Source organism: Colletotrichum aenigma, assembly GCF_013390185.1.
Source record: "Colletotrichum aenigma strain Cg56 chromosome Unknown KSG_Cg56_contig62, whole genome shotgun sequence".
NCBI classification, from domain to species: Eukaryota; Fungi; Ascomycota; class Sordariomycetes; order Glomerellales; family Glomerellaceae; genus Colletotrichum; species Colletotrichum aenigma.
The window spans coordinates 1,319-14,440 of record NW_023500968.1 but is presented as its reverse complement, the minus strand read 5'-3'; the positions used below and the strand labels follow the sequence as shown (position 1 = coordinate 14,440).

The 13,122-nt window shown below is 49.9% G+C and overlaps 3 protein-coding genes across 3 annotated transcripts; 2 read left to right on the top strand and 1 right to left on the bottom strand.

Moving 5' to 3' along the window:
- Positions 1–3,223: 3,223 nt before the first annotated feature.
- On the top strand, positions 3,224–4,028 carry CGCA056_v015192 (uncharacterized protein; the record flags this gene model as incomplete). The annotated part of the gene is made up of 3 exons (XM_037330432.1): positions 3,224–3,724; positions 3,808–3,933; positions 3,978–4,028. The coding sequence occupies 3 exons, from the start codon at positions 3,224–3,226 to the stop codon at positions 4,026–4,028; spliced, it is 678 nt and encodes a 225-aa protein (XP_037171180.1).
- Positions 4,029–4,048: 20 nt separating this feature from the next.
- On the top strand, positions 4,049–4,228 carry CGCA056_v015191 (uncharacterized protein; the record flags this gene model as incomplete). Its single annotated transcript, XM_037330431.1, has 1 exon — positions 4,049–4,228. One exon carries the CDS (start codon positions 4,049–4,051, stop codon positions 4,226–4,228), a length of 180 nt encoding a protein of 59 aa, XP_037171178.1.
- A 3,085-nt stretch (positions 4,229–7,313) lies between these two features.
- On the bottom strand, positions 7,314–8,531 carry CGCA056_v015190 (putative sucrose utilization protein SUC1; the record flags this gene model as incomplete). The annotated part of the gene is made up of 1 exon (XM_037330430.1): positions 7,314–8,531. The coding sequence occupies one exon, from the start codon at positions 8,529–8,531 to the stop codon at positions 7,314–7,316; it is 1,218 nt and encodes a 405-aa protein (XP_037171179.1).
- Between the last annotated feature and the right edge of the window lie 4,591 nt (positions 8,532–13,122).

The window sequence follows — 13,122 nt, the reverse complement described above, 5'->3', positions numbered from 1 at the left end:
ATCTCGTATAGGCCTTCGATGTTGTCCCAGCATTGTCCAAGGCCACTATGGCTCCGTTGGCTAAGATCTTCGCGTGCTCAACTGACTTCTCAATATCTTTGAGTTGCGATGATGAGCATGGCCAGTCGCTTCCTTTAGTCATAGAGACCCAGGACGTCAGCGCTCGCTTGTCATAAGAGGCGAGAAGGCCGCGTTCGGAAGGAGTTAACACGCCAAAGACATGGGAGAAGTTCAACGCAACGAACAAGATGGAGATGACTTTCCGCATGTTGAAGATGAAAGTGCTGGGACTTCTCGCTTGGGTGAGTGGGTGTTGGGCGCTGATACTCGGGTGGAGGAATGATAAAGCAAGCAATACAGTTCGTCCTACTGACCTGGAAACGAATATGCCTGACTGTGGGCTTTATAGATTGCATTTAGGTTGCTCAGCGTGATGAGCAATGGCTGTGGGCAAGAGATTCTCGCTTGTATGCGGTGAAGCCGACATATCGTTATGTGCTTCTTTGGGTTATACAGGGTTAGTATCAGTGACCCCAACCACGCGCCTTTGGAGCTTCCACTCCTGTGGATAGTAGGTAAGAACACATTCAGCTTAGTGTGATGGTCTAGCTTGAAAGACTGCAGTATGTGTCCCACTCGCGCAAGTCACATCATTCCTATGACCTAACAGGCGCAATCAACTCAAGGCGGGTCTGCTGGGGGTAATTCATCTTTTTAAAAGGGTTCCGCCACAAAGAAGCAGGGAGTAGTAGCGCATACTTTATGCGGTATCTTCAAAGACCAGACACCAGCTGAATGGGGCAAGCAGGCAATACTAAGCAGTTACCCAACTTCGCATATAGCTATATACGAAGTTGTTATTCTGGTCCCCTACTTACCAGGCGCGCGGACAGCAACATGCCTATATAAAAAGGCAAGACCAAGCCCTTGGGCATTGGGAAACTGGTTATCGACCTTGGGGGAAATCATCATCATCCTCATTCTCGGAGATGGCCCCATTCACGCGCCCGCCTTTGCAGGGCTCAGCCCAACGTACTCACATCTCTCATCACGCATCGACGGGGCCCACAAATCTTTTCATTCCCTGTTTTCGGGAAAGCTATTTGCGTCGCGAGCTTGGCTTCAGCGAGCGCCGGCGCACGTGCACGCTGATTACAGGCCCCACTACGCCCTTTGTCCTCCCCAAGGAGCGGGCTATTATTCCTTACGAGTCGTTGAGGCTACCTATAGTGGCCCGTCAACCATCCCCCAAATCTTGCCCTGCGCACCTAAATCTGAGATCTCCACTGGACGATATGATCTTATGCACCAGCCTAAAAGGAGTATGTTAAGTATTATCAAACACAGGTTCCGCTAGTATTCTGATTGTATTTCACTGCTAACTTAATAATATACACAGAAACAAACCATTAGAAACATCTTATTCTTAAAGATCTAAGATGCAGTGCATTATAGCAGGAGGGAAAGAAAATATAAATAGTACTGTTTTTCTTAGTGGCGACTATAACATCCAAGCCACTATACTGTTTTAAGTCTGTTGAAAATAAGTATTTAGAGGGTAAAATCTACAAGAACCACCCACAATAAAACTGTCAAATTGGGCATGATAACCTTGAGAGGTGTCAGTCGCTATGAAAGGTGTCCGCCACTAAGCGACCTTGAGAGGAGTTGAGAAGAGTTTTCTATGGTTATGCCAAACTCTATTGATAAAGGAAAAAGCCCTCACTCTGGACATAAATAGTAGAAGATCTTCTATTATGGAAGAGTTGGAAGAAAAAAAAAAAAAAACCAGAATACACATCACTATTCCTTTTACTACTGCCAATCTAACAAAAACTTCTACCTGTAATGTAGCTTAGTAATCGGCAGGCCTAGTGGGTCGCACCCTGCTCGTTTTTGCGAAGTTTTCGGACCCCCTTGCTATGCCCAACTCCAGCACAGAAAAAAAGCCCTGATGACGATGCCTTCAGGCCTGTTAACCCCTGTTCTGCACTATGCATCTCCGGTAGTGGAAGTAGCTCCCCAGTAGCTTCGGCCGGCCCGACCGGCTCGACGGCCAGGGGAGCAAGATGCTAGTACGAGTGTCCGGGACCAATAAAACCTGCACCGTTTGCTCAACAGCAAGCCATGCCGGATAGCTAAATGGCTCTACCTATAGAGGCCTCTCTAAGTGCTGCGGACAAGGAACAAAGGGATAGGGTTTAAGAAGCCAACCGAAGTTGACAGGATACGTAGATGATGAGGTGCATCTTCATTAGATGCTCTGTCTAACTTTTGTCTGTCTGCCCTGGCGTCTATTATATGCACTCCCAGCACCTAGAAACCATCAACCTAGACCAGTGACCATCCCGACAAGGCCAATCGCCTTCAACCGCAGAGCCCAACAGCTGCTTTCGCATCCTCTCTCCCACCGGCCGTTGTAACACCCCTGCACTTTCTCTTTCTATGGCTTCGCTACCATCTCGCAGCAATGACACCCGATTGCCTCGCTCTTCACAGTAGAGGTCGAACATTCGTTATCAACTGCTACCGATCCTCACTTAACGGGGAACCCTAGCGGTTGCGCACACCCTACCTTAACCTTGGATCTAGACCTTTACGGTAACAGGAAACGTTTGTCTAGATGGCCGGATACAGAGAACTGGTTTATGAACGAAGATCTCGTTAGCAACGTCGTTCTCCTAGCAAGGTAGTCTGCCCTTGGCCCGCTCCCGGCCTGCGGAAAGCGATCTGCAAGGCACCAGACCGCATCCTGAGAGACCTTCTGAAACTTTGCCTGCCTGCTATACCATCCGCGGCCTCAGCGACGCCCGTTAAGTCATAGCCGGTAACGTGGACGAGTAAATTAACTACGTGTCATTGGCCATGGATGTTGACCAGCATTCTCCATGCGGCCTGAGCGCCCAGGCCGTCAGGTCCGTATCGCTGTTAGTATCCACACCTACAGAGCAAGTGACTGCTCAAGCCGGAGGGCGGGTTGGACCCGTCTTTTGTGCTACCGCGCGATTGGGGTGGCCCTCTCGGCTCTGCCGCGCGGGATCTTTTCGCAGTCTCGGGAATAGCCACCGAGAGATTTTCAGCCTCTTCGACCGGACATGGCTACTTATTGCGCACGGCTTCCATCCTGCTTTGCACCGACGTATTCCTAAACCGCCCGCTCCCCGGTAAGCGACACAGCGGGTTTCTTAAACTGCTGTCTACCTACTACCAGTCGTCTTTCGAAATGTGGACTCTTGCATCTTGGGGCTGGGCGGTTAGGCTGTCCAGTATACTTGTGCTCTTTGCTCTCCTCCAGAGTATCGCAGCTCAGGATCTCGGCCTGAACCTTGACACACATGCCCGAGACAAAGCACAACAAATCGTTTACTCCTCTAAGCTCACCTTCACCCAAGATACTGTAACGCTCTTTAGCAATGACCAACTCTATGAGCTTGCTCACTTGGCTTATAGCCAAATGCAGACCAAGTTTAATGCTGATCGCGTTGGGCCACAGGAGCAGCCCGCTATGATGGCCGTTATGGCCGTCGAGAAGGACGTCTTCATCTCGTCCAGTTTGAAGGGAAGCGGCCCTTCTCTGTACAGCCTCGCACCCCAGCATTCCAAACCACGAGTCGTCGCTGCCCTTGACCGGTGCCAAGCCAGACTACAGAGCCAAAAGAAGGTCCCAGTAAACAAGAAGCATCGAACCGAGGCCGGCTGTGCGGAGATTTTCGCTGTTCACCAGGTAAGTCCTGCCCCTTCTGCTGCCAGGTCCTTCCCATAGACCAAGGCGCTAATTACCAACTCCTCTATCTAACGCCTCCCAAGTACTATTTAGACAGCGATACCTCCCAGCGAGCCCACAATCACCCGCGCTCCATCCGCGTTGTTGCCTACGGTAAAGGGGGCCAGACAGGCGTTATAGGCCGTGAGTTTGTGCCTATCCTGCTGTATGTATGTTATATGGGTGACGTCGTGCTAACGGGCTCATTAAACAGCTCAAAACCCTTGCGGTGGCGGTGAAGTCGTCAACCAAGAGGGTCGCCTAACGTGGGGGTGCAGGCAGTTCATGGCGGACAAAGGGATCACCGTGCCACGGAAGCCCGGCAAGAAAGTCGATATAAGATTGCCACGGCCGTTCCCAACGTTCACGCATAAACAAATCAGCGTCGTTCCCCACGCTCGCTCGCGGCCCACCCTCAATGCGGGTCCGCGCCGAGGGAGGCGAGTATCCCTACGGGTTCATTGATGCTCCGCAGAACATCTACCAAGCCAGTAGTCAGCAAATTCTAGATCAGCAGTGGTCTCGCGAAGCGGAGGAGCATGCCGGCCGTAAAAAGACCGAGGTGGTGGCATGCTGGGTCGCACTAGGTCATATCATCAGCAGCCGAAATAGGCGCCCCGTAACCTGGAGTCTCTTAAAGCTCCTCGATTGAAATCCTTGCCAGCTACGTTCTTAGAAGGAGGGAGGGCTGCAAGTCGAGCCGCGGGACAGAGGTATCGGGGATAAGTAGTAGGTAGCACGGCACAGAGACACGCAGCGTACAGCCCACCGCATCCACCGAGTTGTAGAATCCGGGAACTATTGTGCCCTCATCTGTCCCCGAATGGATAGCCAGCTGTCCAGCGGATGTGAACCTTACTGACTGTTACTTCGCTATCTCAAATGGGCGTCGCCGTCGTTTCAGCCCTAGTATTTTCATTGTCATCAAGTACCTCGGTTCGACTCATATCGTCAACGTTTATAGAGCAGAGCTCGTTATATATTAGCACCCGCGTTCTAGAACGGAGGCTCTTCTGCACGTCATTGCTGACTATTTCAATTCCGGCTTCACTGCGACAAATGATCCAGATACTATAGCGTTCTTCGGTCGAGCGTGGGTACCCTCGCGTCGTTCTCGTGCCCAGCAGCAGCGTTAGAGACATGATGATGATACCTTACTGATACTAACAACAGATTGAAGGATTCCTTGGTTTGAGGCTATATGATGATTGTAAACGTTAGTCACAAATTCTATCCATTTCGGTATCTTGGACCGCCCTTCGCCCTACAGACTATGTCAGTGAGCCAGTGCACAACGCAGGTGGCAGGAATCATCGCCAGGCCTGAAGACAACCTTTGGGTCTTGGGTGGTCCCGCTCCATGTTTCCTATTCCGGTAGTTGTAGTGTCGTTGGGACGACGAGATCCGGCCTTCCAGCGTTATGTATTCACCCTTTTACCTCAGACGGCAGGTGCAGATCAAAGCAGGGCGGACCGATCCTGCCTGCCTTCCACAACAGGCTTTACACAACCGAACTAATCTGAAATACGTAGGACAATGGTAGGGGGCCCAGCTGTTCCCAGCATTCTACGTCGCCTGTTAGCCGTTCCACTCTCCTGGAAACTGCTTGAGCTGCGAGGTCGTGGCTCTAAATAGGGAAGTGACCGCCCCTACCCTGAACAATGAACAGAACTCCCTCCCGCCCGATCTCGTCGGCTGAAGAGCATCCTCGACGATAGGCCCCCTTAGAGGCCGCCTTGTTTCATAAGTGAAACCGTTCTTTGTCAATGTATTATGATCTACAGCTATCGCCATGTACCCTCGTCGTTCCAGTCTTACGTCTGCCGGCCTATAGCAGCCCACATTTTGTGCGTCTAGAGCCTTCTAGGTAGAGGGTTCAGTGCCAACATCATACCATACAGTAGGGAGCTGCGTATGTCGTGGTGTTGAAATCAATTTTAACGTACGTACGAACAGTTATCCTCATGTACACACGTATCCAACAGTCCGATCCATACTCAACCCATTTTTCGGCGACAGGTGCTCACCTGCAGCTGTCAACCTACCTCCTGAACTGCACCCTCGGACTTAAACCCTAAATAGAACCTCAAGCCGCCTTGGCCATGCTTCATTCTAGCCAAGACAAACTCCTATACACTTCACTATCTCGTCCCTCCATGGACCATAACACACGCCACACCTATCATCACCATCATTCCTTCTGTATCAGCATCCGGCGTAGACACCGTTCCCTCCCCACGGGCTTTACTACAAAAGTAAGGCGAGTTACTACTAGAGTCTAGCATAACGGTCACATACTGAGCATACAACTGTATCTGGCTTCTGCTACTGTAAGTTCTCTAGTTTGAGGGGTGTTGTGTTCACACCGACCTAGGTACACTGCAACTCCTACTACAGTGTCGATGCTCCCGCACCGCCCTGGGTCCGCCAAGCCTTTAACGCCACGTAGGATAGCGCCCAGGGCGGCATTCCCAAGGCCCTTTAGGCGGAATTCGATGCGTTGAGCGGCGAGTTTCTGTGCAGAGGAGAGTAATAGGTTGATTTGGTGAGGAAACTGACCCAGCCTGCCCAGGATGGAGCGCTAAGCGTGGGTCGTTATCGGGCATTTCCCGCCCTCCAGCTTCACATACATACCTACTTAAGTATACATAGACAAACAAACACACAGCTAGTCACAAAACAAGCCATCTAAAGAGATGCCGTACTACCGCATACGATTAAATTAGTTCATCATCTATAGGCTCGCGTCCGTAGCAAAATCAGCACATACATCTATGTCGGTATGCCTTTCCCGCCTTAGTCCCTTAGACCATCTTAGGACAAATCTTTATTAGTGTAATACTCAGTTACATCGATCCCAGTTCGGATCCTGTCTTAAAGTCTAGGACGAACTCTTAGACCTAGAGTTCACCTCAGGGGCATCTGCAACTTGCAAGCGGACAGCATAGCGCCCTAGTAGGCAGGCACGTCCGTCCCCTGCACTCTCCACCATGATGATAGCTAACTTTATGTGATACCCACAGCAAAAGGAGACTAAACAGTGTCCACCCAGTGGTGACCAGCGACATATTAAGACGGGCATGTAACTCCCAACTCATTATATTATGCCCACCTATTAGAAGGCAAAGTAACGCGAGTGAAGTGTAGCCCATGTGTAGTACTTGCCGCCGGCAGTCACGGACACAGTCGCTAGCCTGCCATGAAGTAGTTCCGCGCCGGTTAGTCTCCAAGCATCCCAAACCTTACTCCACACTTGGATCTATCCATCCGCACGTTGCGCCCCCATTCTAAGCTAGGTTTGCGGTGCGCCCTGAACCTTTTCAACGACCCACCCACTAGGAATGGAACGACAATGAGGGGGCAAGCGAGCGCTTAGTAGAAGGAAGAGGTGAGCAAGCTAGGTACACGAAGTTCTAAAGATAGGGTAAAGATAGGGATGCTAATTTCAGAAGCATGCCTTTACAAGAACACTTCTGATGTCCCTATCGAAACGCCTCTTAACCTGGACGACAACCATCTTTTAATACTTATCCTTCTCTAGTATAACTCTTTAACTGAGCTTGTTTCGGGGGGTGGGGGACTCACAACTGGCTCGGAGCATCTCGCTCGCGATCTTCAAAATCTCCATCAGAGTGTCCATAGAAGCATCAAGCGTCAATGGCCGGAGAACAGTAGGTGCGTTCAATGAAAGCACATCTGCTAGTGAACTTCCAACCTGGGACAACTTCTCCAACATGCTAACCCTGTTTGTAGCAAAGGTCCTCTGGGGTGAGAGTTGGAGGACAAGGACAATGTCTCGGGCTATGCTTAAGGGATAGCCTAGCGACATACTATCGCAATAATTCGTGCTCGTCAGCGTCGTCGCTGACAAGCACAGCTGCCACACAACAGTCTTAAGCCACCCGCATGTGACGAAAAGCTCGGCTTGCTGCGACTCGGGGTAGGCGGACACATCGGCGAGGCAGTTTGACAGGGCTCCCTGCAGCTGGCACAGCTGCTCATGATCTGGGGGTTTCGCCGGCTTAACCGTCTGACGTTCCGTATAAGAGTTCCACGCTGTAATGAATTCGGCATCGAAAAGCCGGAAGAGGGAGATCAGATCAAGAAAGCCATGCAGGATTTTAGAGTCCGCAAGGAGTGGATCGAAGCGAGGTAGGTTAATTGTGGAATGCAAGGCCAGGGTCTTATGTCGCTGAATCGCGAAAGCACGTTCCGTGACGAAGAGGACCCAAAATGCCCGTCTAGCTTCCCTCGCAACAGACAGGTTGGTCGCCTCCTCGTAAGTGGCTTCTTCATGGTACCTAAGCGTCTGTAGTATAGTTATCGCTTCACGTAGGTAGAACCAAGCCGCATAGTCGTTGCGGGGGCTAGAGTGTGCACAATGCAGCATGAAAGAGGTTTGAACTTGTGCAAGGGACTGGTTGTCCGCGAGGTGACAGAACCGCCTTGATCGCAGCACTTCAGAGACCAAGAAGTCGGCCGAGGGCTCCGAGAGGTCGTAATGGCTGCGCTGACGAGACAACTCTGGCGAATCAGCGGCAGAGGCCGACGACGCGTCACGGTCCGGAGCGACGGTGGCGCAACAGGACACAATAACGCCATAGCATCCGGGGCATTGGGCGAAGTTCCGGATGTACTCTTCTATACGTTCTCGATCTATCATTGGTGTGATGGGATACTTATGCGTCAAGTAGGTGTCGAGAGATTGTCTGATTGTGTGAGTCAACAGTTGAGGCGATGGCTGGAACGTCTCGTCTGTCCCAGCCATGTCCCACTGCACCTTACATGTCGAGCATGTCGAGCACGAGCGAGCAGCGTGTCCATCCGTAGGCTGAACTCTTCCCGCTGAACTGCTGTAGTGCAGATCAGGATTTCGTCCCTTCTGCTGTCGAATATCAGGTCTCTGTCCATATCTCGGCCCTTTAGGTCCCGGTCTCTTTGGAACTGCGTTATATGAGCAAACCACCTTAGCTAAGAGACAGTTAATGCACTGGTGACGCCCGTCGCACCGAATTTTACGGATGTGGCAGGTATCACACGCCTGTCTGATCCTTTTCGTGGCCCGTTTCCTCGGCTTAGACACAGCTTTTAGTGGGGGCATCTCGTCCTATGAACGAGTGTCTCAACCAAAAGGTCTGCGTGATCGCATTTGAACGATGGCGCTAAGGGTTCACTTCCACTATTACGTGCTTTACTATGTTGATGGTGTGCTTAGACCTGGTTTGAAACATTCTATCCCTGTAGGTGGTTTTAGGCTTGCTATATTGGATTCCGGCAGAGGGTCGTTTCTGCAATACTCACTATATCATCTTCGTTTTCAATCCGACTTCTAAGGGTATCTCGTTAAGAAGGGACGGCGGGAACTAATACAAACTAAGGCGTAGAAAGGTGACGAAAAAGGGGGGCAAAGGGGGTGGGCGGGGTTAAAGGGGGGCGACTGAAGACGAAAGGCCTCGCCTATGTATGTGTGTCTCCATCCTAGACCGAGAATAGAGTTTGGGAGGAGGGAAATAATAGACGTCCCCACTGCAGCAACGAGCTAGTGCGTAAGATAAGGGACAGGCTCTATTGAGGAAGCCAGTAATTATACACTATTCCTGACGCATTCGGCTTAGGCACCAAGCTAATTCATCCGTTCATCCGGCCACAACTTGCGGGCTTAACGTTGCAAGACTAGAGGCGCGTTATCACCAACCACGCCACCAGGTTGTAGGCATTAGTATCGGTCTTAGGCTCTTGGAGCATAGCTAGCACATATTTCACAAAGATAAAAAAGAAAGAAGGAAGGGAAAAAAAAGAAAAAAGGGAAGCAAAGCAAGGATTGGGGGAAAAGAGCGGTAGGAAGAGTTGCAGGGCAGCTCGCCCGAAATAGCCAGTAAAGTCCGTCGCCTTCTTATTCTCTATTAACCAGCATGCTTCTTCAGTCGGAAACCACACATGGTCCCTAAGATAAGATCATTACACAACAGCTCGACGCGCGCGTATCAGTAGATCACACTCAATCAGCGATATGAATGATAATTATTAGGGGGCCCTGGGGGACATAGCAAAACCGACCCCAGCACGCGCGAGCGAAGGTGGCGGTCGCCACTATAACAAGTCAACAGAGGTAAATCTAGCCTCTATAATCTAAGCCAGCCATGCTATTGTGAAGTCTATGCCTTCCTTGTTAATACGGAGAACATGGATAGGTGTATCAAGTATATAAGAATATTCTCATTTTTTGTTTACTCAGTTCATCTTCACTTTAGCTCAGCCCAGCCTCAGTCATAGACTAATCGCAGTCTTCTGACTATTTAGAGGTCTAACTTAACTGCACTAAAGTTGATGTCCTACCCTGGCTGTGTATATGCAGATGCTCATGCTAGGAGATCCGATCGTGTCGAGTTATTGAGAATCGTGTTCGAGAACCGGGCTTTCAAGCCCCGCGCATTTTAAATTCCACGTCGCGGGGTTCGGCTGCGTATCGCTGCGATTTGCGCAAAGTACACCGGGAGAAGTCCGCTCAAAGTTTTCCCGCCATTCTCGTAAGGTTTAGCGCCCCGCCGGCAGTCTGTCCATTGGTTACGAGCTGTCTAGGGCAGCTAAGTGTGACACAATCGATAATAATACTACGTGTAGTATTGTGATCCCCTGTTCCACGCTGAGGTATATAGTTGCCCAGCTATAGGGACGAACAGCAGCATGCGTGGCACAGTACGATACTTGGGGTCAGAAAGAGCACCCGCCGCCCCGGACACCATGACCCCCACGCCCGCGCCACCATCCTCGGCGTTGAGCCTGTTTTCCAACAGTCCCACACTCAGCTAGCACCAGACTGCAGCTAAGGGGAGCGTTCATTTCACAAAGCAGGACGTCACAGGATATAGCACTAGCTACGTCGTGGTTAACCTATAAAACAAGAACAAAACGCATAATCATTGTACTCAACTAAACAAACCTTAACATACCGGCTAAGAGTAGTGTTTACTATTACTTAATATCTCCGTCTGTAGTATGCCGCATAGTCAGCTTTGTGCGATGTGCCTGCAGACTCGTCCCACCACTAGCATTATTGCTTCCTACTCGCTATAGGGATCTTTCGGACCCAGGCACTATCGGCCGCCTGGCTTTGACACTACTGACTCCCTTGGTTCAAAGCATGTAGATTTGTGTGGTTTGACTCCAATACTTCTAAGGCTATCTATAGTGGTACAATGGGCCTCGACCATTGCAGGTCTTCCACTGCGCTGCCCGAAACCTGAGGTCTCCTTCTTCTCACAACACATACAATCGCCGTAACCTTCAACCCCCAACGACTAGACAGACACAGTTGTAGCTCATGTTCATGAAGTGAAGTGCTGCGCGTTTGTCTACGACAACCACTATCTAGCCTCAAACTAGTAAATGTTCCCGTCTCCACTACGGTTTTTCCGTTCTAATTCTGGACAACCCCGTTGAACTAGGGTCAAATGGCTAGTAAACCCAGGATGATTTACTCTGAAACACACCGAGGGAGACGCCTAGGCCCGTCTTTACTATTTAGGGTTTCGTAGCCTGTCTACGTCAGCCTGCTGATGGGGCTGGAGAGTAGGGGCCGGGGCACGTTAGCTAAAAGAGAACCAAGCCAAGCCAGTTATTGGCGTTGTGGGTAGAATGGTACATGCGTCGAGGGGACGTGTTTTGTTGGATTGACTAATCGCGTTATCTCCTTCCAGAGATTCCAGTGATTGTGTCAGAGATCTAGAGAAACATTGGCTAGAAGACTCAACCTCACTCTTCAAGATGAACTCTTTACTATCACGGTCGGAACAATAACCTATAAGGGAGGCAAGCGTGTTAATGTCTAAACACTCCCTCTAGTCTTCTCCTCACGGTTCTTCGCCCATCGCCTCGGCTCTCCATAAGCAAGAGAGAATCTAATGGGCATTATCCTGTCAAGACTATTGATACGTACTTATTCAGGGGTTCCTGCTAAAGCCATGAAATCTCTTAAGTTCCTCTATCCTACAGCTCTGAATATACCTAACCTTGGTCCTTTGTAGCAGCATCATAGCTAGCTATAGATCTATAGCTTTCCCTGGGCGCCTCAGCCGAGCGCTCTCTGCTGAATTCTAAGAGCCCCCCCCTACAGCCCCCCCTAACCCGCCTGCCCGCTGTTATACCTTGATAACAACCGCGGTATTCTCACGCGTTCTAAGGACTAGGACCTTTCATTAAGCTAGTAACAGGAGGTTGGATGTTACATAGAGGCATTAGTCTTGCAGCAGACAGGCATTCTAATACGTAAGGTATAATCAATAGTGTTAACATGAGCGGGGTTTAATCATCCAACTTAAACGAACGGAGGAGCGGACTGAAAAGTCAGCTCTGTAAGTAGTCTAGCTTATGCTTAGGCTATTGTATCGCTAGGAACTAACTTAACCACGCAAACCAATAACGCAAGTATATATGGAGACTACGATATTAATGATATTCTCTATCGCAAAACGGCTTGTCTCAAGCTATAGCCGTATATTACAAGCTAAGACAAAGTTGTGTGCTCTGTTCAGAAGGTGAAGGCTATATAAGTATTGCCACACACGCAGCCGATACAGTCCAAAACAGCTTATACAGGCTACGCCGACGTTCTTCGTAGACGATCCTTTAGATAGACGAAACGACAGTAACATCAAGAGGCCCATCCAAGCATCTAAGTAAAGTAGCTCATTGGACAAACTGTAATCACATTCGTCCAATGCTGGACAGCGCTGCCGCAAGTGCAATAAAGTCAATTTTGCCCCTCATACTTGTTAACTTGTTGATTTTCCCCCTGGGATTTGATTGTTGGTTAACTTGCGAGTTAGTCAATTACAGCAAGGTCTTACCTACTCCGTCTTCCAGCTAGTAGAAAGACACATATTCTAGTCCCCATCCCCCTTTCTCCGTATCGATTAGTGGAGCAATGCCTTCCTTAAGTAACATCTAGTCCAAAGCCTTATAGCAAGTTTCTTGCTATTGTTGCTATTGTTGCTGATGTTGTTACTATTACACAGGCTATGACGCCCCTCTGCCTTCAAGCACCACTTGCGAATCGCTTACTTATCTAACTATATGCTTCCTAATAGAGCAGCGGATGGGATACGTCCAACCGAAGGGCTGGAGGTACCACGACGGGAGGCAGGACTTCTCGGGGGCACCTATTTATATTAAACCCAAGGTAGTAAGTGAGACCCCTACCCCTATCAACGGGAGACTCGCTGCTCTGAAACAGAAGAGCGGACATCTAACATCAAAACATATATTCATAAGCCCTAATCCGGCAGAATATCCTACCTGGGCCGTCAGCACGTCCTGTATATACACTTGCTCTCATGCCCCCTAGAGAAAGTGTACCTAGG